The 27,125-nt window shown below is 38.3% G+C and overlaps 1 protein-coding gene across 2 annotated transcripts in view; it reads left to right on the forward strand.

Annotated features, from left to right (window-relative positions):
* IMPG1 (interphotoreceptor matrix proteoglycan 1) overlaps positions 1-27,125 on the forward strand; it is a 124,855-nt gene that overhangs the window by 30,982 nt on the left and 66,748 nt on the right. For both annotated transcript variants that reach the window (XM_004752793.3, XM_013056279.2), the window contains 10 exons: positions 2,942-3,108; positions 3,377-3,405; positions 7,240-7,304; positions 7,913-7,998; positions 12,656-12,808; positions 18,664-18,722; positions 22,510-22,530; positions 23,916-24,163; positions 25,504-25,580; positions 26,482-26,560. In XM_004752793.3, coding sequence (XP_004752850.1) covers positions 2,942-3,108; positions 3,377-3,405; positions 7,240-7,304; positions 7,913-7,998; positions 12,656-12,808; positions 18,664-18,722; positions 22,510-22,530; positions 23,916-24,163; positions 25,504-25,580; positions 26,482-26,560 — 984 coding nt within the window. The remainder of the gene's footprint in view (positions 1-2,941; positions 3,109-3,376; positions 3,406-7,239; positions 7,305-7,912; positions 7,999-12,655; positions 12,809-18,663; positions 18,723-22,509; positions 22,531-23,915; positions 24,164-25,503; positions 25,581-26,481; positions 26,561-27,125) is intronic.

The following is a 27,125-nucleotide window of genomic DNA, read 5'->3' on the forward strand; positions in this document are numbered from 1 at the left end:
TGAGGAAGGTATGTAATATGGTGAGTGCTGTGAAGTGTGTAAGCCTGATGATTCACAGACCTGTACCCCTGGGGCAAATAATACATTATATGTTAATAAAAATAATTAATAAGAAAGAAAAAACAGAAAAAGGGGGAAAAAAAGATCTGGGCAAGTGTCAAGATACTCAAGTGTTGTTTCTTTCTTGCATTGTATGTAGACCCTTGAGTAGAAATGAAGATCAAAGACTGCAGGGTTGTTGGTACTGGAAAAGGCATTACAACTCTCAGATCCTTGCCTGACAGGAGGAAGCTAACATTCACAAAAGTGTGTTCTCCTGGTGAAGCTATTCACCTGCTCTCCAGGTGTGCTGACCTGTATTACTTTCCCAGGTGTGGAAAACTTGATGGCATATTTGAGGTGGAGGGGACTGCACCCACTCCTGGCTTTGTGGGTTCTGGTGAGGTGGCTGCTGGTAAATTAACCTGAGCTTCAATTGGTCTGGAATTCTCTTTGCCTCTTAAAACAAAAAGTTAAGAAAAATCCAGACATACAAAAAATGGGAGTGAAGGACTATAAAGCATAGGAGTAAGACTCTCCAAACTGGTCTTCTTTCCCTTTGTTCCTTCCCCCAATCCCTTCTCTCAGCATGCAGGCAGAGTTTCTCTAGAAAGTCAGATGATGTCAGCTTCTGCCCCAAAGCCTCCAATTGCTCCCCATTTCTCCTGAGGTAAAAATCAACATATTATAATTGCCTATGACAGATATCATCTTACTTTTTACCCTCACTTAATACTCTAAAATAATTTTTTTTGTGTGTGTGTCAATTCTTTTTTTTTTTTTTTAATTTTTTATTTTTTATAAACATATATTTTTATCCCCAGGGGTACAGGTCTGTGAATCACCAGGTTTACACACTTCACTAAAATAATTTTTAAATAATTTTTAAAAATAATTTTTTAAATTATGTACCCCTTTGCATGCTTTTCGGTTAACATCTGAAGTTTTTTGTCTTAAGTTTGAATAATCAGATAAGAGGCAACTTCTGGTGAGTTGTAGATATTGATATTGAAAATGAAACAAAAATTAGAACATTCGTGTGCACCTAATAGAATCTACCATAGCTACACAGTAGTTACCATCAAATACTCCATAGCGCATCCCTTCATATACTCTTCTCAACAGTAGGAAATGCCACAGGGGTCCTTTTTCTTCATATAACCCCATTGCCACCCCACTTCCCACTTCACAGCCTTATCTTAATGTATTTTGTGCTCGAAAGTCTGTTAGTGGTTACTCTTACATACTTCTCAGTAATAAAAATACGTATATAAATTTACAGATTTTATTTTTTTCCTGTTACTATAGGCTTTATGTGGCCCAGCTAGCTCAGTCGGTAGAGCACGAGACTCTTATAGGCTTTATGTGTACAAAGAAATTCCTGGGTTCAGCATTTATAATTACCTTTAATATATAATTAATTGAAACAACTAGATTCAAATTTAACAAAAAAATTAAATATATTTCTTTTGACAGATATAAGATCAGATACAGGTTTTGTGGGACTAACATTTGCAAATACAAATTTAGGAACAAGACTTTGGAAGAGCCCAGTGTACATGAAGGGCCTGTAGCTTAAGTTTCATTAGCTTCAGCCTCTGGACACATGGAGTGCTTTGGTGTTGTTCCTCATATTAGTTTATGTACCATTACTTCTTATTATGTGTTGCCAAAATGAGATAGGACTTAGCACCAATTTTATCCATTTTTTTACTTGGTTTCCCTTAATGCTGAGAAAATTTAAATGTAAATAAGTAGATGGAAACAGATGGGAGTTTTATTATAGAAATATCTTTTTTTTTAAGATTTTATTTATTTATTTGACAGACAGAGATTACAAGTAGGCAGAGAGGCAAGCAGAGAGAGAGGAGGAAGCAGGCTCCCTGCTGAGCAGAGACCCCGATGTGGGGCTCTATCCCAGGACTCTGAGATCATGACCTGAGCCGAAGTCAGAGGCTTTAACCCACTGAGCTACCCAGGTGCCCCAGTAATATCTTTATTCTTTAAGTTATTTTGACATTAAATGCTTACAATCACATCATGATCTGTTATTATTTTTAATGATTTGACAGCAGTCAACTCCATTGGGACTACTTCTAATGTGTTGAAAGCAAAGAATCAGAAACCACCCTGCTGCAAAAACAAGCATTACCCCTCAACTGAGTTCACTTGGTTTCTTAACCTCCACACTGTTATTTGACATGGTCCCTTTGTGTGGCAACTTAGAGGCACTGAGCCGCAGTAAGATTTGGGAGGGTTGAATGGGGGAAGAATGCGGGCCAAAGGGAAAGTGGAAAAGGAAAGATGTGTCCTCAGGCAGATGGACTTTAGGGAAGCATGATAGGAAAAATGAAATGTAGATAGTGCTTCTCTTTAGATTGTCTGTGTGCCTCTGTATCCCTTGAAAAGTCTTTAAATACAGCCAGGTTCCTATGCCCCAGTTTGAAGATTATTGGTCCACAAGGTTCTAAACAGTCCCTGTTCCCCTCACCATATCTTTCTGTCTTCATCCTATTTTACTGTCATACTTGCCCTAGTCACACTGACTTCTTTGCTGTTCCTTCAATGTTCAGAGCATTCTCTAGCCTTGAGGCCTGCTCAAAAGTCACTTTTACAACGAGATCTTCCTCAACTGCCTTATTTTAAACTACAACTTCTCTCTCTCTCTCTCTCTCTCCCAGCCCCCCCATATACCCTGTCTTCCTTCTTTTATTTTTCCCTATAACACATAGAAGAGTTCAATATATATTTGCTAAATGAATTAATTTCTGTGGGCTATAAATCAGTGTGTCCACATAAGCCATCAAAGAGTGCTCCATGTTCTAAGATTATGCTTGGGCTGGGAAACAGGGATCATCTCAGGATGTGGCCATTTTCTGCTCTCTATGGTGTTTCATTGCAGTGTGTCAGGAAGCAGTGTGGGAAGCATATCGGATCTTTCTGGATCGCATCCCTGAGCCAGGGGAATACCAGGACTGGGTCGGCCTCTGCCAGCAGGAGACTTTCTGCCTCTTCGACATCGGAAAAAATTTCAGCAATTCCCAGGAGCATCTGGACATTCTTCAGCAGGTGAACCTAAGCACTGTACATTTGGAACACTGTCCAAAGAGCTCCCAGGCCTCCAGTCCCTGCCCCTTTTCATTTGGTTTCTACTGTATAAGGATTAGTTGAAGAAATGCTTAGAGATATTTGAGAAAGCCAACCAGAATTTTATTTTTGCAAAATAGCATTGTACAGGCTGGTTGAAGTGAAGTTAAAGGAAAAAGGGGATGAAAATAGACTTTAGCTCTTCAGTTGACATTTTCCCCTGGTAAAATTACTTTTTATCTTTCTGCAGAGAATAAAACAGAGACACTTCCCTGAGAGGTAAGTACCCAAAATAGAGTGCAGCATGCTCTTGACTTTTGAAAGATCATATAATGGAGTGAGACTGAGCTATTGTACTTTTATGATATTATGTCAGCACTGAAATCTGTGTAAGTTATTCTGACAGACAAATTATGCATATACTGTGCTAAAGATAAATGAGTATATAAAGGGGAAATGGATAGACCCTAAAGACTAGATAAATGTTGGTGCTATGTTTGCAGATAAAATGGATCCATTACTATGTGTTAAGTATCTAATATGTATTTTCACTTATAAGATATAGAACAATTAAAATAGTTTGATTTTTAGAATTTATGATAAACTATTAGTTACATCAGGAAAATACTAATACAATCAGACAGCAACCTGCATTTTGAACTCTCATTTGGTATTCTGTGAAGCATTAATATTTCTCAAACTAAATTACCAAAGCACTGAGCTATACTCTCAGCAAGAACTAAATATCAAATAAGAAAATCAAAATGAGAAAAAGGCAGGGAAAAGTACATTAAATAAAATGATTAAAGAAGAGAGACAAACTCTAAACACAAATTACGTACATTTTATAACATTTAGAAATCTAATTCTGAAGACAATACTAAGAGAGACACAAATTTGGCTGTATGACTTACTGACAATTCTTTATAATGCTTTTCACATTTGTTCCTTCATTTCTATTCTCTTTGCCAACAACCTCTTCTAGGACCTTACTAATTTACGCTGTGAAAAATGTCAAATCTGATCTCCCTAATGGATTTCCCTGCCTCTAACCTCTTCCCCTCCTTAACTTGTATAACTGTTACGGGATTAATAAGCCTGAAAAAAAATTCCTTTTGTCTCATTGGGCTTTGTTCAATGACATTCAAAAGAATCCCACATGTTCCTCTTACCCTTCTGAATATCCTCTGCCCACTGTTACCTTCATGCTCTGTGTGCAGAAGGCTGACTGGTAAGGATAGAGTCATGCACAGCTTTTGCCCTGACTCCTAGGTAGGACCAGCCAGTGGGGGAGCAGGAGATCAGAGGGAGAGAAGAGAATGAGATGAGTGAATTTCTCACCTCTCCTCACCTCCAGCTTGCAAAGTCTCCAAGGGCTGTTGTTCTCCTTCAGCTTCAACTCAGCTCCTGTCAAGCAGCCTTTCCACAGATCCCTCTCTGTCTCTGGTTCATGGTAACTGGGCTAAGCGTACTTTGAGCACCCCACTGTTACCAGCCTTGGGGTACTGCGCTTGGCTTTGTGGTTGTTCTTATACTCTTCCCACACCTTAATAAGTCATTCCTTTTTTAAACTTTGCTCAAATCATCCCACAATGAGTGAGCCGTCTGTGTCCTGCCAGGACCTTCACTGAGGCATAGGCCAAACTAATCATTTGAGACCTTCCACCCCCTGACCTTTCCAACTTTGCATCCATTACCCATGATCCCACTGTTGCTACCGTGTCACCCACTGCACATAGACCACGTCTTCCTCATCCTGGATTCTGACTCCTAGCCTTTCCCTCTTGCTCGGAAAACCTGCCTTTTCTACGTTACCTATCCAAATCCTACTCTCCTTCCAGCTCATAGTGAAGTCCCACCTGGATTCCATGATGTCGTAACAGCCCATTTGAGCCTGCAGCAGTAGCTCCCTGCTTTGAACTTTATGCTCCTTTTGGCACTTACATTATTATTTAACACTTCCCTCATTTTACCATATTTTCCTGTAAGAGTTTAAACTCCTCAAGGGCAGGAAACTTTTCATATCTCTCTACCCACCACCACAGACCTGAGCAAAATTCTCATATATTTTGTTAATTGGTAAGTCTACAGAGCCACTCTTTAGAAATTTTAAAAAGTTGTTATGAGAAGAAATAATGTGATTGAAGAAAACCTTACTACTAGAGTATTAACTTTGTTCACAAGACACAGATATTCAGTCTTCTGATTAACTATAGGATGGTACTTATTCCCCCGTCTTCAAAAAAAAGAAAAAGAAAACAAAGGAAAGGCCATCCATCCATAAGAAAAAAATCCAACAGGGTGTACCAAGAATTGATTAAAAAAAAAATTAAAAATCATAGGAAACAGCTACCAAAGACAGAAGGAGAAAGAAATAGAATCATCTCATCCATTCCTGTGTCTACCAACATTGCTGGAAAGAATGGCTACGATGTAAGAGACAAACATTGAACATTAACTATGGTCACCAAATTGGGAAGAAAGGGAGGGAGGGAGGACGGCCAGCCCGTTATTGCAAGCCTTTCTAGGAAGACGAAACAGAAAACTTTCTCACCTGAGTAGCCTGTAAATCTGCCAGTTTCAAATGACTTTAAAATAAAAGCCAGTGAAAGAACCCAGTGTCCCAGCTTCCCAAATTATAGCTTCTGAGGAATGGTCTAGATTGTCATTGCAGTAACAGAATTACACCCAGTGGCAAAGGATGAGGAAATAGCATCTGACACAGGATCCTGCTCAAAGCAGGCTGTTGACTTGTAACTAATGCTATAGCCAGCACTTTAATAACTGTTCCTCTTGGCTGTTTTCTTTTTTATAGGAAGGTAAAACAAGGATGCCAGAGTTATAGTAAGAGGAAAGATATCTTACTATAAACAAAGTTCTATAAAGTGAAAAAAAAGGAAAATCGTCTAAATCACAAATGCTCTGTTTGATATGAGATCTTTATAAATATGATATCCATAAAAAATATTTCCTAAGTATATAGCAAAGTACCAGTAGAAACAAACAAGAATACCTAATTCCAAAATGGTCTGAAGTTATGTTTAGCCCGTGTGTACCAATATAGTGTTTATACTATATTGTGTTTACATCTATTCTAATTGGTCACATGTTTACATCTATTCTAATTGGTCACAGCCCATGCTGTGGATAATATTTTGTATATTATGTCTATTAAGACTTTGGTAAAACTGGGTGTGTTAGAAATATGTATGTAGATGATCCCATTGTCTTGAGCCAGTCAGGATGACTCTACAACACAGAGCATCTAACCATTTCCTTTGGTCTTCCCATCATCATGAATCACAGAAAACTGGATCGAGTATATTGGGCAACTATTACTAAATTGTACTAACGCAGACACAAGATAATTAAACCTAATAGCTTATAGTAACAAATCTTTCAGTGAGCTTCAAAAGAGATTACTACTGCTACTCCTCTCTATATAGAAGTTGCTTGCTAGAACAGGCCAACGTCATAACAGACAGCTATATAACCATGCCCTTGGATTTGCCCTTAGCTATCTTCCAGACTGCCTCTGCATGGCAGTGCCAACTTACCCATAACAGCCTACCCAAGAACTCCTTCTGTGTCCGGAATAAGTATTTAATACACCCGCATTATCCAGAAATCTTCCTCTCTCCTATTACTGTAACCAGTAACCACAAGAGTTACTTTAGTAAATAAACTTAAGAACTCTCTGGATTTGCAGGTTTGAGGATCGGAGATTTTAGCAAGAACATTCAGCCATAGATCATATCATGCAATTACCTTTGATGTCAAGGACACAGTGCAAGTACAATGGGACTATAAAACATAAAAAAGCCCCGAAGACCAGTTTTGCTTATGATGGAAGTGCTCCCCAGGACCACATGAAAGATGCTTATGGAACACCCTAGAGTCAAACATAACCATTTTCAAGAGTTGTTTGAATTTTTCTTCAATGAAAATACACTTGAAGATTACTTCTATAATGAAAGAAATAGGCAAACCCAGTTTTAAAGGGGTCTCCTCTAATTTTTAGGTCTGTTGAGTATAGGGAAAGTAAATGCATTTCTCCTGTTGTTATCAAGCTCCTTTTCATCACCTCTTCTTTCTTTTCTGCTGTGGTGTTAGAAAAGATGAAGCATCTACAGAGGAGACATTTGGAGAGCCGGGTGAGACCCCTGTGTTTTCTACAGGTAAGCTTAGGTCTCCTCCTTCACCTGCTCCTGAACCTTAATTCAAATGATCATGAAAGTATATCATTTAAAAAGCAATCCTTAATTGAAGCTGACAGAATTCATAACATACTTTCTCAAAGCTAAATGATATTTCTAACTTAAGAAAATAATTTAAATGCTTTGTATAAAACTTGAAAAGTTTAGAAAAGAATAAAGGTAAAGCCAAATCACCCATTATCCTACAACTTGGAGACAATCATTACCAATATTTTCAAACAAATAAACTCAAGACAAATATCTGTCTTGCATCCTTTATATAGTTACAAGTGGAAAAATTAACTAGATCTCATTGTCGAAACCATTTAACTGTAACATACCTAGGATAGCACCAAACTAGGATAGCACCTAGAAGAGAAGAATGGAGACTTCAACTAGGATCAAAAGTTTGAGTTATATTTTTCTCAAGAACATATTTATGTGATCTTAAAAAAAAAAAATGAGGTAAGAAGGCATCCCACATCTATAAATTCCAGAATGACAGAAAAAACACATGAAACTTTGACCTTGTTCTAATGTAAATTTCTCCAATCTCATTTTTGTGCCTGTCATGTTTTTAATTTCCATAGACGTTGCCAGTGTCTCCCTCGGACCCTTCCCGCTCACTCTGGAGGACACACTCCCACTCCTCAATGACACCAAGATGCCTACAATAGTAAGAAGTTCTGAGAGTGAATCTATCTCTTTACATGCCTGTTTTTGTTTTATTAGTAATGCAAGAAAAGAGAATGGGTGAATTAGCCATTCAGTATCACTGGTGCTGCATTTTTATCACTCCAATTAAGAGTCAGTGACTTTGTTCTATTCGAGATTCTTCCTTCCTCTAGGGAATGAGGGGAAAATGGTTGAAAACTAGAATAAGGTGGGAGGGATTGCAAGAAACAACTCAATTATAAACTCCAGGATGGCAAGGACCCTTTTACCCCCAGTACCATTCTATTTGACCTATAGGTCATATGGCTGCGGATTCGCTGGAACTATTGCTGTGAACAAAGAATTAAAATGTTCCATTTTTCTCAAAAATATTAGTCCAAGAACAGTGAAAATTGCTGTTGGAAAAAAAATATTGAGATTAAACGTATTCACTATAAAATTTCAAAGACAATTCTGGTTTGCCTTCTCTTTTCTCACACTACTTGCCTCCCGTTCCTTCAAAATCTATTATAGGTCCCCCCTTCTCCAGTAAATATTCCCTGAACGTTTCCTTTTGTATTTACCACATCTTCCTCTTACCCTTTTTATCACCTGCATCTATCACTTATTCTTTCATTCAGCAAACGTTTTACTAAAATCCTCTGATATGCCAGACATTGGGGTATGTGCCAAAGATCCTAAGTTGAGTAAGACACAGTTCCGCCTTCAAGAAATTTATAATGCAAATAAGTACAACAAAATAATCTAGTTGCTGTACTTGAAGATGGCAGGTATATAGAATGGATCAAAATGATAGACCAGAACAGGTTGCAAAGGATGTGACCCCCAGTCCTGTATATTCACAGAGAGTTTGTGCGTAAATGGTCACTGTTTTTTTTTTAACTTTGGGAGATTTAATGAAGTATGAGAATCATACTGGATTCAGGAGATTATATGTGGAGTGACAAGATTACCATATAAAAAGACTCTGGGTGAGTATGGCATAGATATTAAATGAGAAATTAAAATATTATTCACTGCTCCAGGAGATTAGAGGAGACAAAGATTTCTTCCCTAAATGATCAGAGGAAATATTATTTTAAATGAACCATAAAATATTAGTAAGAAGTAAAAATGTGTGTGTGTATATATGTGTGTATCCCCATGTTTTAGTGCTGGGATGAGCATGGAGAGCAGTGAGGAGGGTCTCCAGTCAGGAGATTAGCACAAGCGATATGGTATCTTATAAACAGTGAACAAGCTATCTGGTAGTCAGTGCAGGGAAAAATGATACAGACTACAGTTATTCAAGCAGCAACAATTCCATTTACAAAAATTATATATCTAGGAATAAATCAAACCAAAGAGGTGAAAAACCTGTACTCTGAAAACTATAAAATACTGATGAAAGAAACTGAAGATGACACAAAGATATAAAAAGGCATTCCTTGCACATGGATTAGAAGAATAAATATTGTTAAAATGTCTATACCACCCAAAGCAATTTACACATTTAATGTAATCCTTATCAAAATACCAAGAGCATTTTTCAAAGAGCTAGAACTAAGAATCTTGAAATTTGTATGGAACCACAAAAGACCCCAAACAGACCAAGCAACCTTGAAAAAGAAGAGCAAAACTGGAGGTGTCACAATTCTGGATTTCAGTTAAATTATAAAACTGTAGTAATCAAAACAGTATGGTACTGGCACAAAAATAGACATATAAATCAATGGAACAGAATTGAAAACCCAGAAATAAACCCAAAACTGTATGGTCAACTAATTTTTGACGAAGCAGAAGAGAATATCGAATGAGAAAAGGACAGTCTCTTTGCCAAATAGTGTTGGGAAAACTGGACAGCAACATGCAAAAGAAAGTAATTGGACCCCTTTATTATACCATACACAAATATAAATACAAAATGTATTAAAAATCTAGTCGTGAGACAGGAAACCATAAATAAAACCATAAAAAAAACAGAGAAGGGAATACAGACAGTAACCTCTTTGACATTGGCCACAGCAACTTATTTCTAGATATGTCTCCTGAGGCAAGGGAAATAAAAACAAAAATAAACTGTTGGGACCACATCAAAATAAAAAGCTTCTACACAGCGAAGAAAAAAATCAATAAAACTAAAAGTCTACAGAATGGAAGAAGATATTTGTAAGTGGCATATCTGATGAAAGGTTATTATCCAGAATGTATAAAGAACTTATAAAACTCAACACCCCAAAAACAAATAACCCAATTTTAAAAAGGGCAGAAGACATAAAGAGACGTTTTTCCAAAGAAGGAGAACAGACGGCCAAGAGACACATGAAAAAATGATCATCATTCATCATCAGGGAAATACAAATCAAAACTACAATGAGGTATCACCTCACAGCTTTCAGAATGACTAAAATCAACAACACAAGAAATAATAGATGTTGGCAAGGATGTGGAGAAAAAAGGAACCCTCTTGCACTATTGGTAGGAATGCCAACTGGTGGAGCCACTCTGGAGAACTATATGGAGGTTCCTCAAAAAGTTAAAAATAGAACTACCCTGTGACCCAGCAATTGCACTATTGAGTATTTATCCAAATAATACAAAAACACTAATTCAGACAGACACATGAACCCCTGTTTACAGTAGCATTATTTACAATAGACAAGTTATGGAAAAAGCCCAAGTATCTGTCAGCTGATGAATGGATATTTAAAAATGTGGTGTATATACATGCAATGGAATATTCCTCAACCATAAAAAAGAATGAAATCTTGCCATTTGCAAGGATGTAACCCTATGCTAGAGAGTATAATGCTAAGTGAAATAAGTTAGTCAGAGAAAGACAAATATCAGATGATTTCACTCAGATTTAAGAAACAAAACAAATGAGCAAAGGGAAAGAGAGAGAGAGAAACCTAGAAACAGATTCTTAACTATAGAGAACAAACTAATGGTTATCAGAGGGGAGGTGGGATAGGGGTGGGTGAAATAGGTGATGGGGATTAAGGGCTGCACTTGTCATGATGAGCACAGGATGATGTATGGAAGTGTTGAATCACTATATTGTACACCTGAGACTAAAATAACAGTGTATCTTAACTAACTGGAATTAAAATTTAAAATATTTTAAAATTAAAATTTTAAATTTTAGATTATTTAAATTTTAAATTAAATTTTAAATTTAAATTTAAAATATTCTATTTTAAAAATAGAATACACTACCTGGGCCTACTCAGTAGTTTAATTAAAAAAAAACTTTCATGAAAAAATATATAAAAAATAAATAAAATTGTTCAAGCAGATTGAGATCAGATTGTGGAGAGCCTTGGAGGTCAGGAAAGAACTTTGGAATTTTACGCATAGATAATAGAGTATCACTGAGGATGCTGGGTAAGAAACATGGAAAATTAATCCAGTAGCTGAAGGTAATTAGAAGATGTCTCACGATTACATCTAAAGAATTTATTTAAATGTCTCATATGAACTTTAAATATGCCCAGTTAAATGGTAAGCTTCTAGAAGATAATACCACATGCCATACATTTTTCTTTTAACTTTCCATATGTCCTAGCACTGTTCTATACCATACAGATGCTTAATGTGTGTTATTTCAATAAGTGAGTGAATGAATGAATGAAAACAAACATCAATAGTCTGGCGAGTGTGAGTCTACATCCTCTGTGTGCACTATTAAAGTTAGAGGCTATGCTGCTGTCCCATGGAAAAGAGAACTTTGTGGTGAGAAATGAAGAGAGACTACATTGACTACCACCCACATGAGATTTGTCCCTCATGTCATTTTCCATTGGTTGGTCTCTTTCAGCTTCCACAGCTTTAATTTCACTAATAAGAGAAAATGTACATTACCAAAGACTTTCCATTTTCTATAGACATGATTTTTACTCTTTTAAGAAAGCTGTTCAGATTTCATGACCATCTGGGTGCCCAATATTGAAAATCTGTCAAACCTCAAGTTTGAACCCCAGCTCTAGGCTTGATCTGTACCCTGGGGGCCTACATGAATTCAGAACAGTGAGAGACTTCTGCCTGTTCTCAGTCCAGAGGGCAAGAAGGATGACCTCTGGTCCTTGATCAGAGGCCAAATCCAGGTCCTCAAAAGAGTGCTTCTCTTCTAAGTCACATGCTACCAAAGGTGGCCCCAATATGCCATTCCTTCTGAGAGATATTTCAAACCCTCTCTTGATCTAACTAGGTTCAATGTGAAGTTTAAGCACAAATGGTCTCATTAAACCAGCCTAGACTCTTCCCTAAGAAAAGATTATATTAAGTAATCGCTCAGCATCCTTAGGTTATTTTGGGTAATCCAGTCGTCATCAAAGAGTATTTATAAAGTTATGCAAGAAGGTGGCACAATCCCAGTGATGGGATTATGTATGTATATATACATGCAGTATTTATGAATTATGTGTGTGTGTGTGTATATGTGTAAATGCTTTCATGAAGAGCACATAGCAGTGTTCTCAAGGATTCTAAACAGTTAACTCATTGGAGCTTTGGTACATTGTCTCTCAATGAAATTCAGAGGACACTTCTAGTTCATAGGATTTTAAAAGCACTTGAGCCTTCATAATATACTTCTTGGGACATTATCAATATATAATGTTTAATATTACCATATGCTTATACTTTATGTTAAGAGAAGACTTTATTTTTTAATTTAGGAAAGAAAAGTAGAACCCACTAAGATATCCAAGGGCCCATTGGAGCAGAAGGTGTTGCTGAGCGTCACTCTGGCAAACCCGAAGCTCGAGGCGGAACTCACTGACTCTCAGTCCCCATATTATCAGGAGCTGGCAGCAAAGTCTCAGCTCCAGGTAAGTGAGCCCGTCCCACACAACCACAGCCTGAGTCATGAATCAGAATCTGAGAGCTAACAGGACCTAAACCCTTTGAGTTGAGTTCCAACTTCTTGTGACTAGGCATTCATTTTTAACCATTTGAAAGAAATCAAAAACTGCAATATGTCCCAAAATGTTAGGGCAAATGGATCTCTAGAAAAGTTTTTCTATTCCAGCTTCTCTATCCTAAAAGTCACTTATATTTAGGTTTTCTTTAAGTATTAGTGGGTTTTTAAATCTCCTTTAACTGAAAGGCACAAAGCACATATTTTATAGGTCTAAAATGTTCATGTAAGCACCAACTAGGGAATATGCTGGGTTGAAATATGAATTTTTAACCCATATTTGTCTTACATAATGTTTCCACTTTTGCAGTTTGATGCAATTTAAAACCTTGGCATTTTTCATGGGTGAAAATGAAAGCCAATTATGTTGTCCATGTCATCCAGGAAACTTAGGAGCTGCCCCAAGATGTCTCCTCCATCTCTGACCATTATCTCCTCTGCCCACCTCTTCATTCGCCACAGGATGAATCCAAAGCGCTGTGCTGACTGTGGCTTCTATTCACCATGAAGAGAGTCCTGCCTTCCTTTCCAGCTTCATCAGAACACTAGGCCTTTCCCATCCCCCTCCTTGGCACACTACTTTACAGGAAATACAAACTGCTTGCAAATCTCTTCTCACCTTTAGCCTTTCCATGTGCTGCTTCCTCTGTCCGCAATGTCCCTTCCCTGGGTTTCAAATTTTGTAAACTTCATCAAGGAAAGTTCTCTCCACTCATCCTGGGTTCAGTACCTCTCCTCTGAGCTAACACTCAGTGCCCACTGCTGTCCCAAGAGTTATCACCCTGTCTTGAGATTGTTTGTTTACACGTCTATGGCTTTTGTTGTCTCTATTTCTCCCTCTTCACCCAGCACCTCACTGCCTTCAGGCTCTGGGTGTCCCCTTGAGGGCAGGAACAATTTCTTGATCTCTGAGGACTTACCGCCTAATATGGAGTTGGGATTCAGTTAACTATTCTGTAATTATAGAAATGCAATTGAGAATCGATGCATTCATACAATAACATAACTGTGAACTACATTTTTGGATAGCCCAAGCATCTCACACAGCACGGCCAGGGAACCTACAGGCCCCTACTTCTCACATGTGGAGAATTCAAGGCTTACCTCCTCTCAACTGAGGAGATGATGAATAAGCAAAAATTTTTTGTGTTTTGTTTTGTGTTTTTTTTTTAATTAATTAATTTATTTTTTTTAATTTTTTATTTTTTATAAACATGTATTTTTATCCCCAGGGGTACAGGTCTGTGAATCAGCACTCACCAAAGCACATACTCTCCCCAATTTGTTTGTTTAATTTTTTATTTTTTATAAACATGTAATATATTTTTATCCCCAGGGGTACAGGTCTGTGAATCGCCAGGTTTACACACTTCACAGCACTCACCAAAGCACATACCCTCCCCAATGTCCATAACCCCACCCCCCTTCTCCTAACCCCCAACCCCCTAGCAACCCTCAGTTTGTTTTGTGAGATTAAGAGTCACTTATGGTTTGTCTCCCTCCCAATCCCATCTTGTTTCATTTATTCTTCTCCTACCGCCTTAAGCCCCCAGAATAAGCAAAAATTTTAAACCTCCAACCACTCCCTGCATCACCATTCAGCCAATAAAATATAAAGAATCATGTCTACACACTTCAAAGAGAAAACATCAGCATGGGGTGTTTATGAACTGGAGAGGTACTTAGACATGGATTCTTAGATAGAATGAATTAAAAATTGTCTGTGAACTTTCTGTTTGTTCTTTAAAATATTCTTTTCAGAAAGTTCTGAGTATAATCAGAGTTATCTTCAAAATTGGTTAGTTGGCCAAGATTCAAACCCAAGCAGCCTGGCATCAGAACCCCTATTCTTAATCATTATGCTATACTTCCCATTTTTCCCAAATAAATATCTTCAAGGCAGGGATTTTTGTACCATCATCAGATAAACAAGTCCATTCTAGACTCAAAACCTTATTAGCCAAAAGACTATGTCTTCTTGCTCAGTCTTGTTCCAGAGACCCATTACATCAGTCCTGCTGGTTCCTCTGCATGATCACTGGCTTCTCTGAAATGGAGCCCCTCTGCTTAGAGCATCTGTTCCCTTTCCAGGCTCCTGAGCAATCCAGACCACCTAGCAGCCTGCCCACACATAACTAAGCAACTCCACCACAGCCCAGACTTGCATCAGCACAGCCATTCAGGCCTAATCAGGAATTAATGGACAGTGCTTTGCAGTAATTTAATTTCCACAATAAACCTAATGAGCAATTTAATACAAATGTCAAAAGGAATGCTTAGTTGTTGTCTGAATGCTTTCTCCTGTGCAAACATTCATGAGAACTCAACACGGCTGCCTTTTTATAGCCCCGTTAGCATACATTCCAGCAGAATCAGGGAGGCCCCTGTGCAGTTAGTATTATTAATAAGGTTAACTGGGCACTTAATTAGCAATTTAGTGGTTAGCACTCCATGATTGGAAGGTCCCCAGAAGATTATTTAGCGGAATTAACTGAAGGCCTTTGTCATCTCCTCCCTAGATGCCTTCTGCACCCTCCTAAGCAGAGCTGGCTCTTAATCAATCACAGGCAGGTTCACAAAGAGGACATAGACAACAAGCAAAATTCCCCTCCACCAGAGGCAGTGCCGTGGAGCACTCCTGGAGGGGAGGACGGCTCTCCCTGGAGATGTTCCCTGCTGCCCATGCTGCGGCTGTGAGCCTCTCTGGAAGCAGCTCCGTGCTTGTTTTCCTCCATAGAACAGCATCTCTGATATCCTGGATAAGAAAGAGGAACAAGTCAGGATCTGAATCTTCTGCTCCAGAAACTGCTGCTCACGCTTAAACATTGAGTCCCAGGTGTTGTTCCTGGAATGGCATGACAAATGCCTTGTGGCCCCAGAGCTGTTTGTCACAGGAGGCCAGAATAGACCTGGAGCATGTACACAGCTCCTTACTACTTGCCCCCATACTAAAGACCAGGTCCCCCACGCCTAAACTCCTAGCTCTCCTCTGGTAAGCCTGTGGTGGGGGTGGCCGTGGAGAAACAGAAACTTATTACTCAGGCTCCCTCGCCCTAACCTCTACGGAGACCCTCACTCTGTCCTTCCCCTCACTGAGTCTTTTAAAAACAACCGACTAAAGGCCTGCTCTGTCTGCTCTCATCAGGCCCCATGGTATGTGACCACAGAAGAAGTAAAAGAAAATTGGCCTACCGAGGAGCTAGTAGTAATCCAGTAGGAGAGATAGAAACTAAGTAAATCAATAATACAGTATCATCCACTCTTTGCCCATTGTGTGTCCAGCACTTATTAGTTATTCCTTATAGGAGCCTCAAATTATAAGTATTGTTGTCCCCTTTTGGCTAAGGAGATCAGATTCAGAGATCATATTGCTTATGGCTAAGCAATAAACTCCAGGCCTTAATAAGGAGAAAGTAGCAGAACCAATATTTAAACTCAAGCCTACACAGCTACCTCCTCACCCAAAAACTGGCCTACCTTCATCACTGCAGTTATCATATACTCAGGGGATGAAAACTATTTTTAACATTGGTGCAAGAAAATATGACTTGGGAGGTAAAACAGTCTGCTGGAAAAAGAAATCCATGATGCGTTTCAAAGCCCGGTGTAAGTGATTTGGGGATTATCTGTGCATCACTGCCTTAGTCCTTGGCATAGATAATGTAGAGTCAGCAGTAATTTTAGATACAGTGACAATGCAGTTGCATGTCGATGAGTTTAGAGAATGAAGAGAGGCGCTCAAGGCAATTAAACAAACTTTGCTGAGTCCCTACTATGGGACTGATGATGGTCTCCTAGGTACTGAGAGGGAGGGAGATGAAGATGAGTCAATAAGCCATGGTTCCTGAGCCCAAAGAGCATAATCTCAGTGAGGAAGACATCATGCAGCTCACAGACTGTTTTATGGGACCTAGTGCATTAAGTTCTAGAGTAGTAGGGAGAAGAAATCATTGAACCTGACTTAAGGGCTCTACGGATGCTTTTCAATTGAGAATATGTTTGGGGTGCCTGGGTGACTCGGTCAGTTAGGCATCTGTCTTTGGCTCAGCCTGATCTCGGGGTCCTAGGACTAAGCCCCACATCAGTCTCCCTGCTCAGCTGGGAGCCTGCTTCTCCCCCTGCTTATGCTCTCTGCTCTCTTTCTCCATCTCTCTCATTCTCTCTCTCTTTCTCTCCATCCCTTGTTCTCTCTGTCTCTCTCTCAAATAAATAATAACAACCTTTTAAAAAATAGAGAATGAGTTTGTGCCGGCTTTGAAAGATGGGGGCGTGGGCAGTCAATAAACAGAAGGTAGAAGTTGCATCTTGGGCTAAAGGGGAAATAAGTTATAGAAGTCTGAATGAGGTACATGTTGTATTTGAGGAGAGATAAGCCTTGGTTTAGTGAAATTAGAGGATACAATATTGGCCAAGGAGGTAATGATGGCAGGAAGAATAAATGATAAAGTACTTGGGGAATGGAGAAGGTAGATTGCAGAGGGTCTTAAATGCCATTCTAAAGAACTGGAGCTTCTTCAATGGGCAGTGCCGCCCAGCAAGGGACTTATAGTGAAGAACAACAGATATGGAATGATTACCTTGGAAATAAAAATGTGGTCAAGGAGACATCTCCTCTTTTTCCTCCTGCCCCAACATATCCCTCCCCCAAATTTCTCCTTCCTTTCCTCATGCACACCTAGAAAACCATTTCAGCTATGTAAAAAGGGAGATGGGAAGAGTACACCTGCCATGGGAATAAGAACATGGTGGAAACGAAATGTTTCCCCACTTACTAAATAAGTGGGGAGAGTGAGATAAGGAGGCTGAGTGCAAATTTCCAGAATCTTTATATATAAAGTAGAGTGCAGACATGAATAAGATGGATTAAACAAGACTGAGAAAGTGGTCCTTGAGATAGAAGAAGAACCAGGGGAAAAGGCAGGCAAACCCTGGAAGAGGAACGGAAAATGCCACTGGATTTGGAGAGAGCCAAGAGGCAACTGCCTGGAGAAAACTGTCCCTCCTAGACAAATCCAGAGGCAGAAGCCAGACTGTAGTGGGTCAGGAGTCATTGAGTATAACAATTGTAAAATATTCTGATAATACGCCTCATTAGCAAGGTCAGACTAATTAAGAAATAAATCTATAATCTAACCTATTAGAGTCTGATTGTACCATGTTATTTAGTTACAGCAGCCATTTTGATTTTAATAATTCCTTGAACATTATATTTTCCAAATCATCTTATTCAACTCAGAAAATATAATAGTTACTCTGTATGTATAAATAAAAACACTGTAGCCAAAAATGTTTCTTCCAAGTACCACCTTAAAGTTATTTCATATTCTATTTAAAGTAACCATTAAAGCAGGTCTGAACTACCCAATTGCACCTTTTTAAATTTTTCTATTTTTTTTTTTTTAAGAGAGAGAGAAAGAGTGTGCAAGGTGGGGAGGGGCGTAGGGAGAGGGAGAGGGAGAAAGAGAATCTTAGGCAGGCTCCACTGAGATCATGACCTGAGCCAAAATCAAGAGTCAGATGTTTAAACAACTAAGCCATCAAGGCACCCCCCGCCCCACAATTGCAGCTTTTAAATAAATACCAAAACACTTTCCTCTGGGTTTCAGAAATAACTAAGAACAAAGAGTTTGGCCTCAATAATTGCTTCAATTTTGCATTTTCATGTTTTTCCCCAAACTCATCAGAAGTATTTAGGCTTTTTCAGTTAGGTAAGATCTGACCCAGTAGCGCCTGAAGAGTGTCTCATAAATTTCTTTCCTTCTGCAGATGCAAAAGGTATTTAAGAAACTTCCAGGATTCAAAGAAATCCATGTGCTAGGATTTAGGTAAGTAAGAGAACCGGGCTCTTCTCAATTTTTAAATTACTTTCTCCCTGTCCATTTTAAAAGCAGTGTCATGAGGATTATAAGGTTCCTTTCCCCCAAGTTGTTTAGCCCTGCCAGATCCTGAAAACCGAATACATTTGAGATAAAGGAACTGTCTAATTAGAACATGACTCTAGGTGATTTTTTAAGGGGTAACACAGAAGCTGTATTCCCTCCTCCCTCTGGAGGCAGAAACACTGCTCTCTGCAGAGAGCTCATCTGCTGTCTCTGGCAATGTTATTAACAAACCTCTTAGGAGAACACCTCAGTAGGGACAGGTCAAAAGAAGTAGCAATTAGTTACCTTAGAGCCTGATTGCCTGGTTCCCTGTTGAATGCCAAATATCATCATCATTGAAACAAATCAGTGTGACCCTAGGGAATCAGGTGAAACTAAAAAAAGTAGTTAGTACCTTTGGGGATAAGGGAGTTGAAGGAATGGGGTAGAAAGGGACAGAAGTGGAAGGAATACTTCCCAAAATACAGCTTTTATTATCATTTTGATGTCTAAACTGTAGTAATGCATTACCACACAAAAATTATTAAATTATAATTTTAAATAAAGGAAATGAAATTAAAGAATAGTGCCATGCTAAAGCAGGGCTGACTTGTGTTTCCATGGCTTCCCCACAAGCAAGCCTATATCCATGAGCATCCCAACACTCTAATCTGGGTGGGTACTATGATTTTTGGCAAGCAGTTTTACATCCTCTTTCTAAGTTCTCACTCAAAACAGCTACAGGCAGGGTCCTAATGTGATCTTTTTTTTCAAATGTGCCACAAGGTGTATGTCAACCCTGGTGTGTCAGAATGAGATTCCCTGCCCCAACGGTGATTCATAAAGTGAGAAGAGAAGGCCTCCCCCAGACTACTTCCTGGCCCCTCCACTGTCTCTTGTCTTAAAGCCAGGTGCCCAGAGCAAGTTTCCACACTCACGAGGAATAGCTTCTGGGTGAGCTCCACCGGTTCTTTCCTTTCAAAGCTCTCAGGCCCCTCTGATTTGTCTGACTCCAGGGGAAGAAAGTATTGGAAAGTGAAAGTTATAAAAGATGAAACCCTTAATATGTACCACAGCAGTCTCATTTTTCTTTATTTCACGATGCTGCTCCACGATATTCCATGTGAAATCAGATGGATTAGAAAGAAATAAAAGGTGATAGTAGAATATTCTGCATACGTGGCAAGGTCTTCTGGACAAGCCACTGTGCTAAGAGCAGATGTTTCATTTAAAGCTGAAGGAAATGATACGAACCGTCCTCCCGGTGAATGTTCAATTTGCTCATTATGCCCTCCCTTCAAATAAATGAAAAACTAATAATAAAAAAAAATCTATTTCGGAAGAAAATGAAAATGTTAGGATGATGAAATTTCACAAGGTAAAAAAAGGTGTAGCCCCTGAAGCTGCATCTTTCCCGTGTGTTTGTCTCTGTAAGACTTTATTCTTATTTCTGCCAAAGATACTTATGAAGTAAATTTGACCGTATATTTCTAATGATTTCCGTTATGGAATGAATACTTAGTCCCCCAGAAAACATTTTGACCCTGAATACTATAAACAATATGTTTATGAGTATGACCCTGAATACTATAAACAATATGTTTTATCGTATCTAACAATGCTCAGAATAATGTAAAGTAAACTTAGTGCGAAGGAAATTACTTTCTCATGGAGCCAGATCCCCTAAAACACTATGAATCTCCCGATACTGTCTTTATTTCAGCTCATTTGTATAAAACCTGATCTATAATTTAATAAGTACATTTTTATTAGTGACCTCGTCTGAGTCTCCCAACACAACTGGGAAGTTGGAAGGACATCTAATATTAACACAATTATAAGGACGAACAGAAAAAGATCCACTTTAAATTCTGCTTTATTACTTACAGCAAATATGGGAAACTATTAACAATCATTTAATCTGGTTGGAGGGTCTTTCAAAGACTAGTTCATAAATGTCCATAGCAGCTTTATTTGAAGTAGCTGAGGACTAGAGGCAACCTAAAAGTCCATCAACAGAGCAACAGATAACACAAACTGTGGACTATTGTTACCATAGACAACTCCTCAGCAGAGGGAGGAGCTAATAGAATACACAACAATATGGGTTCATCTCAGAATAACTATGTTGAGTGAAGGAAGCCAGAAGGAAAGGAGTATATTATGGTTCCATTTGTATGTAACTCTAGAACACACAAACTAATCTATAATGATAGAAAACAGATCAGTAGTTTCTTGTGGGGGTTGACACAGAAAGGATAGGAGGGAAGGGTTTCAAAGGGGCATGAGTAAACCTTTGGGAGGAATTAATTTGACTGTGGTAATGATTGCACTGTGTATAGGGTCAAACTTAGATCAAACTCTACACCTTCAACATTTGCAGTTGGTTTCATGACAATTATATTTCAATTCAGTATACATTTTTTTTTAATGAGCAGAATTAGGTTCTTGGCTCAAGAAGCCCCGCTTCTCTCCAAACTACAAGCCACTGCTGAAAGAAGCATGAGGCAAGCCCTAAATGAATGTCTAGTCAGTACAGAAGTCCTTCCCACAGAGCAGCCCCAATGAAAAAGTCATAGATTGTCCCCTGCTTCCTCAGAAGGAAAGTCATAGTGAAGTCTATTTCAGTCATATATTATCAAGGTATGAAAGTTAAATGAATTCATACTCCAGGCAGAAAGAGCAGCAACACAAATTCCATCACATGCGTAGAATGTCTTTGTCAACAAATATCATCTGAAATGTGAAAAGAGGAAGCTGAATATAGCTTCTAAACCAAATTCATGTAGATGCCCAGAGGAGTCCAGAATACTCGCCAGTGTGATGACCAAATGGCCTCTTTTGAGGCTTGAGCAGGTAGTGGCATAGCAAATGGGCTCAAACTTGAAGTCAGGCAGGACAGGGTTTGAATCCTGGCTCTGCCACCTTCCAGCTAACAACTTCCCCCTGTGTGTGTGTTCCTTTCTCTGGAGAATGGAGATGTGTTGTTGAAAAGATTAAATGAAGGTGCATGAAAACCGCCTGGCACAGACCACCCACTCAGTAAACAGGTGTTTATTTTTCTTGCAACCTGTTCCATGATGAATTGTACCATTCCCTCAAGGCTTAATGATTAAATAATTTGAAACCAGTCAACAAAACACCAGTTCCAGTGTCCAATCTCAGATAAATTACCTTCAGAATTAAACATTTAATGCTACTCAGAGGGTGAGAAATTCATTTATAAAATACTTTCTTTAAAAACTTCCTGGCACCAGCACTACCCAAAATGTAAGATATATATATTTACCACCTCTTTGGGAAGAATATGAAGAAATCAAAGAGTTTATTTATGTTTTTAAAGAGTTTCTGAAGAGAACCAAAAGTACATGTTGAACACCACATCTGAGACAAATGATGTACTATATGTTGGCTAATTAAATTTAAATTTAAAAATTAAAATAAATAGTATATTTAGTCTTTGAACTTAAGATTGAATCCCAATCAGGAACATCATATAATTCTGTTTACTTCCTAAGATTCATACAGCTCTCAAAATTCCTATCCAAATTCTGATGGCAGTTTATGTATTTTCTTCCAAGCTCTGGGCAAACATGGGAGACAATGGAAAGAAATATCTCTCTCTCTCTTTCTCTCTCTCTCTCTCTCTTTTCCTCTCTCTGGTATATGCAGTGATTCAGTAAATGTCTTAATAAATTTCATAAAAATTCTTTCTCCCTTGCATGTTCCCATTGCATATGGTGAAATGAAGACCAAAGAAAGGAAGAGATGGGTAATTTGGACTTTTCTAATGTTTTGAAATATAGTACCTTTTCCCCCACAAATTTATATGCTGATTTTTAAAAAATAATTTTACATACCAAGTCTGGGATAAACTAATGGCTTTTTATTGGTGTGTTATTTAAATGAGAGTAATTGATCAGTTACTCAGTAGTAGAAAAAAGATCAAGTCAAAATGACTACATGAGATAAGTATGTAAATAATGATGTGATCAGTGAAAGTATATTCTCTAAAACTCAGAATCCAATTAGAAAAACATAAAAACACATTTCTGTGCATGTTTTAACAATTTCTTAAATATCATGTGTGATGGGAAGTTGTCTGTCTGAATGCACACTTGTACAACCAGCCAACCTAAGTCTGAAACAAAGCAGAGAAACTAATTTGCAACTTGGTTCCAAGGTCAGTTTGAATTGGGACAGAGCCACTTTACCTCGGAGAGCTCAGTAATAAGAATCCAGCTTTGGCTTCTCTAATTGACTAGTGAAATAATGAACTGTAGACTCTAACTGATTGTGTGGCCCAAAGAACTGCCAAGCGTACACATTATCAGTTTCTGTGGCTCTAAAACACATTTGCATCCCTCGGTGTGGATTTATGGCATAAACTAAAAGGTAAAACCTGATCCTAGAGGAAAGAGTTAAAGAGAATCCTATTTCATTTTTATATGCAAAAAGGTATCAAGTCAATAAATATGATAATAAATATGGTTAATTATATACGACTTCCCTTTCTCTTTTCTCACACCTTTCTTCTAAGATGTTATCTTAAAAGCAGCTTGAGGGAAAAAATTATGTTTGATTTAGAATTTTGTTTTTTTATTAAAAAATACTTCTTGAAAGAAGTAGAGGAAAAATAAACTTAAGAATTGAACCTTTGACTTGGTTATAATATGCACATACAACTGTCCCACTGCTGTATCCTATGCTGCTATTTCAGAGACCCTCCTAAAGAAGGCTGTTTGTAGAGAAAAGGACAATTCATCCTTCTTGCTGATGGGCACTTCATGACTTTACCTATAAGGCCACAAAAAACACTGGTGAATAATAACAACTCTTGACAAATAATACTTTTTCATAAAGAATAAAGTCAAACTCTGTGATCACTTGACTCGTTTAGTAGCCAGTCTTCAAGCTGGACTTACCACCCGCCCCCCCTTCCTGTCATTCTATCTAATAACTAAAATACACGTGGATTCTTCTTCCACATTTCAAATTTCTGATAAACATTTAAACTAGTTTTGAAATGGGATACTCCTTTAAGAGCCTATCAGAAAAGAGGATGAAGCTGTCTGGAATCTTCATAGCACATAATGACTCTCTTTGTAAAGCATGTAACAATGGGTTTGGGTGCATTGTGTCCTCTGCTCTCTACAGTTCAAGCTCCATAGAGACAAGGCTTATGGCCATCTTTAAGAGAGACAGTGAAGAATCAAAAAGCCCTGAGAGTGACCTCCTGTCTTTTGATTCCAACAAAATTGGAAGTGAAGGACCCCCTCACGGAACGATGGAGGAGGACAAGCAACCAGAAATCTATCTCACAGATTTAGACCTCAAAAAGCTGATCAGCAAAGCACTAGAGGAAGACAAATCCTTGGATGTGGAAACAATCCAGTTCATTGATGGTAAGTTGGTGATTTCGTAGTTCTAGTTTTATCCGCATTCTGACAGCAACATTAGGAGGTGTCATTTCCACTTGGGCTTTATAGAATCAGTCATTTCTGTGACAGGCATCTCATGAATGGAATCACTTCTCTTTCCTCACTCCAACCTGGGTCTCATTTGGTGAGTCATTGGGTGCTACTTCATAACAAGAATAGGTCTAGGAGAAGCCCAGAGTTTCCATTCAGTAGTTAGCCACAGTTACCCAGTGGAGTCCAGGTAGAAAGAAGCACCTGTGGATAGTTCTGTTCCACTGGCATGACCCAAACAGATTCCTTCACCTAGTAAATTGGTTGAGTCCAAGAAGGAAACAGATGGCCATTCAAATTGGGACAGCATGAGAGTTTGATGAAGGAGTTATTTATAAAGTTTTTCCTAATACACAAAAGAACAGGACAGTTCTCTGGTGCCAGAAGCAGCAAGGCCCCATTACTACCTCAAGGCGTGAAGGGTTTACCTAATGATCTAAGCCTTCCCAAGGCCAGAGGGCAAAAAGCCATTGATATAGTCCATATAAGTCAACCTCTGAGGGCAGAGAATAGCAGGCAGTCTAAAAAAATTAACAAGATCATCAGGCACATTCAGGATTCTCAGAGGGTACCTGGAGGGGCCCATAAACCTAGAATTCCTCATTATGCCCAGCACTCTTAACAGAATAGGTGGACACTAGAAATTCTATTTTAGCATGACACGACATGAAACTGGCATTCTCTGCCAGTTCTATTTCTCTGGTTTAGGTAGTCAAACTCAATACTGGAAAACATCAAAAAGTTTCTGAGGACAAGATGCAGGGCAAGAGAATCTCCTAGACAAAAGAACATGAACTTCAGAGTCATCTTAAAGACCATCTGGTACTCTGGTTTGTCTCTGTTCAACCTTCTGGGATATTCTGAGAATCAGGTTTCTAGGTGGAAATAGGACTCTGCAAGTGGTCTTTGGTTCTAGTGCTTATTCTAGCTATTTCTTTTTGTTAGCTTCATTATATCTTCATCCCCACTGGCCTAGCCAATCTATATGCCTGCCTGATCCAAATCTATACAATTAAACTAAGTACTCTAAAAATCTACTTTGATAACTGTTCTTATCACATAAACATACAAGATGTACCCTTTGCATCTGTCCTCCAATATATCATTCACATCAATGACTATTAGTTTGTATGATGCTAATTTATTAATGATTTGCTATACCAGCCTTTAAAAACTGATTATTGCCACATCTTTCAACCCTGACTGTTTTAGTGTCCAACCACAAAAGAAAAAAAAGAAAGAAATACTCAAACCTTGTGATTTTTCACCTGCAGAACTTTGGGGGTCATTGCCAGGCACTGATCCTGACTTCCAGTCAGTGCTGCCTACACTCCTTGCTGATATCACAAAGGTAAGTGAGTTTGTTGTTCTTTTGCTCTTCAAGTAGGAACAAAGCCTCAAAAGCTTGCATCAAAAAAAAAAAAAATCAATTTAAAGACTGAACAGAGCAAAATCTTCTTTGCAATGCAAATTATAATTTTTTTCTTACAGGCAGTACTTTGTTGCCCACTTCCAGTTTCTGTGTTAAAAAAAATATGATACAACTTGCATTTCAAATATCCTAAAACTCAAAAATTTTCTTCAATGTTGTTAGATCTTTGTTTCAATTAGTGTCAAGATTTGCTTTTTTGATAAAAGAAACACATGTTCATGAACTGAAAAGAATACTTAAAGCAGAATATATAATGTAATATTGACTTTTGGAAATAAATATAAACATAAGCATACTTTATAAGCATGTTCTTAAGTCTTAAGGCCTTACTTGTATTTATTTATGAGGGTTTAATGTATTCAAAATAAAATAATAAATTCTGTAATAATTTTTATATTTCATTTAAAGCTATGTCTGCTTAATTTATGCCAAAAGTTGTCAATGGAATATTCATAATTGGAAGTGCTGACTAAGCTCTATTCCTTCTTTAAATGAAGGAATTTGTAAATTCAAACATGGTAGAAAATTCAAAGTATTTCAGCTATTTATTAGCCCTACCCAGGCAAACTCAGTTAGCCAAGAGGCCAATTAATCATATTTTGCCACTTTATCAATGCATGTCTTCCTTCCATGACAAACTTCTGTATCAGAACCTATATCAGAATCCACAGTAGGAAAAAAGACGAATCCATAGTAGATTCAAGTCAACTACAAAATGATTTGCTTAACTCTAAATAAAAGAGAAAAGCACAGAGTGTAGCCCTTCTCACATACAGGGAGATGTCGCTTCTCAACATGTCTTTCTCAATTCATTCTTCAGGATGCTACTTTGAGTCCAGAACTTCCTTTTGGTCAATCCAGGCTTGAGACAGTGGACAGAACAGGACACAGTGTACCTGGTGAGTTTTTTACCACAAAGTCTTTGTTAGCTAATTACATCCTCTATGAGGACTCTATGACACCACCTCAAAGACTAGTGGTAAAATCATTCTTAAGTCAGAAGGTCTCCTCACACCTGCATTTCTGACTGAAGAGCAATCCATTGAACCACTCTCTTCTGAAGAAGAGGCTACCTTCAGTGTCCTTCCCCCTCCCTGGGCCCTAGGCCCACAGAGAGCACTGATCCCCCTTTCCTGATGGATCTGGCGAAAGAAGCTGAAACCAAAGCAGTACCAACTGCTGCACACACAGAGCAGCCTTCTCTTCCAGGCTTCAAAACTGAGAGTCCATCAGGACAAGGTAAGTCCTAAGGGATAAGGGACTACAGCAACACAGTACTGACCTTTACAGTCAGTATATGTATTGTTTGCCATATACAGGCTGACCATTCATACCATCTGTTCTGCTACATATGTTTCTTTGGTGCCTATTAGCTCATGTGTAATTGAAAAGGAAGGATGTCAGTAAACATTGGAATCTTCTAGGTTCACTTTTGAATTTCCAAAACCGTTCATTTTTGAGGCA

The sequence above is a fragment of the Mustela putorius genome, unplaced genomic scaffold, assembly GCF_011764305.1.
Source record: "Mustela putorius furo isolate JIRA1106 unplaced genomic scaffold, ASM1176430v1.1 tig00003863_pilon_pilon_pilon, whole genome shotgun sequence".
NCBI classification, from domain to species: domain Eukaryota; kingdom Metazoa; phylum Chordata; class Mammalia; order Carnivora; family Mustelidae; genus Mustela; species Mustela putorius.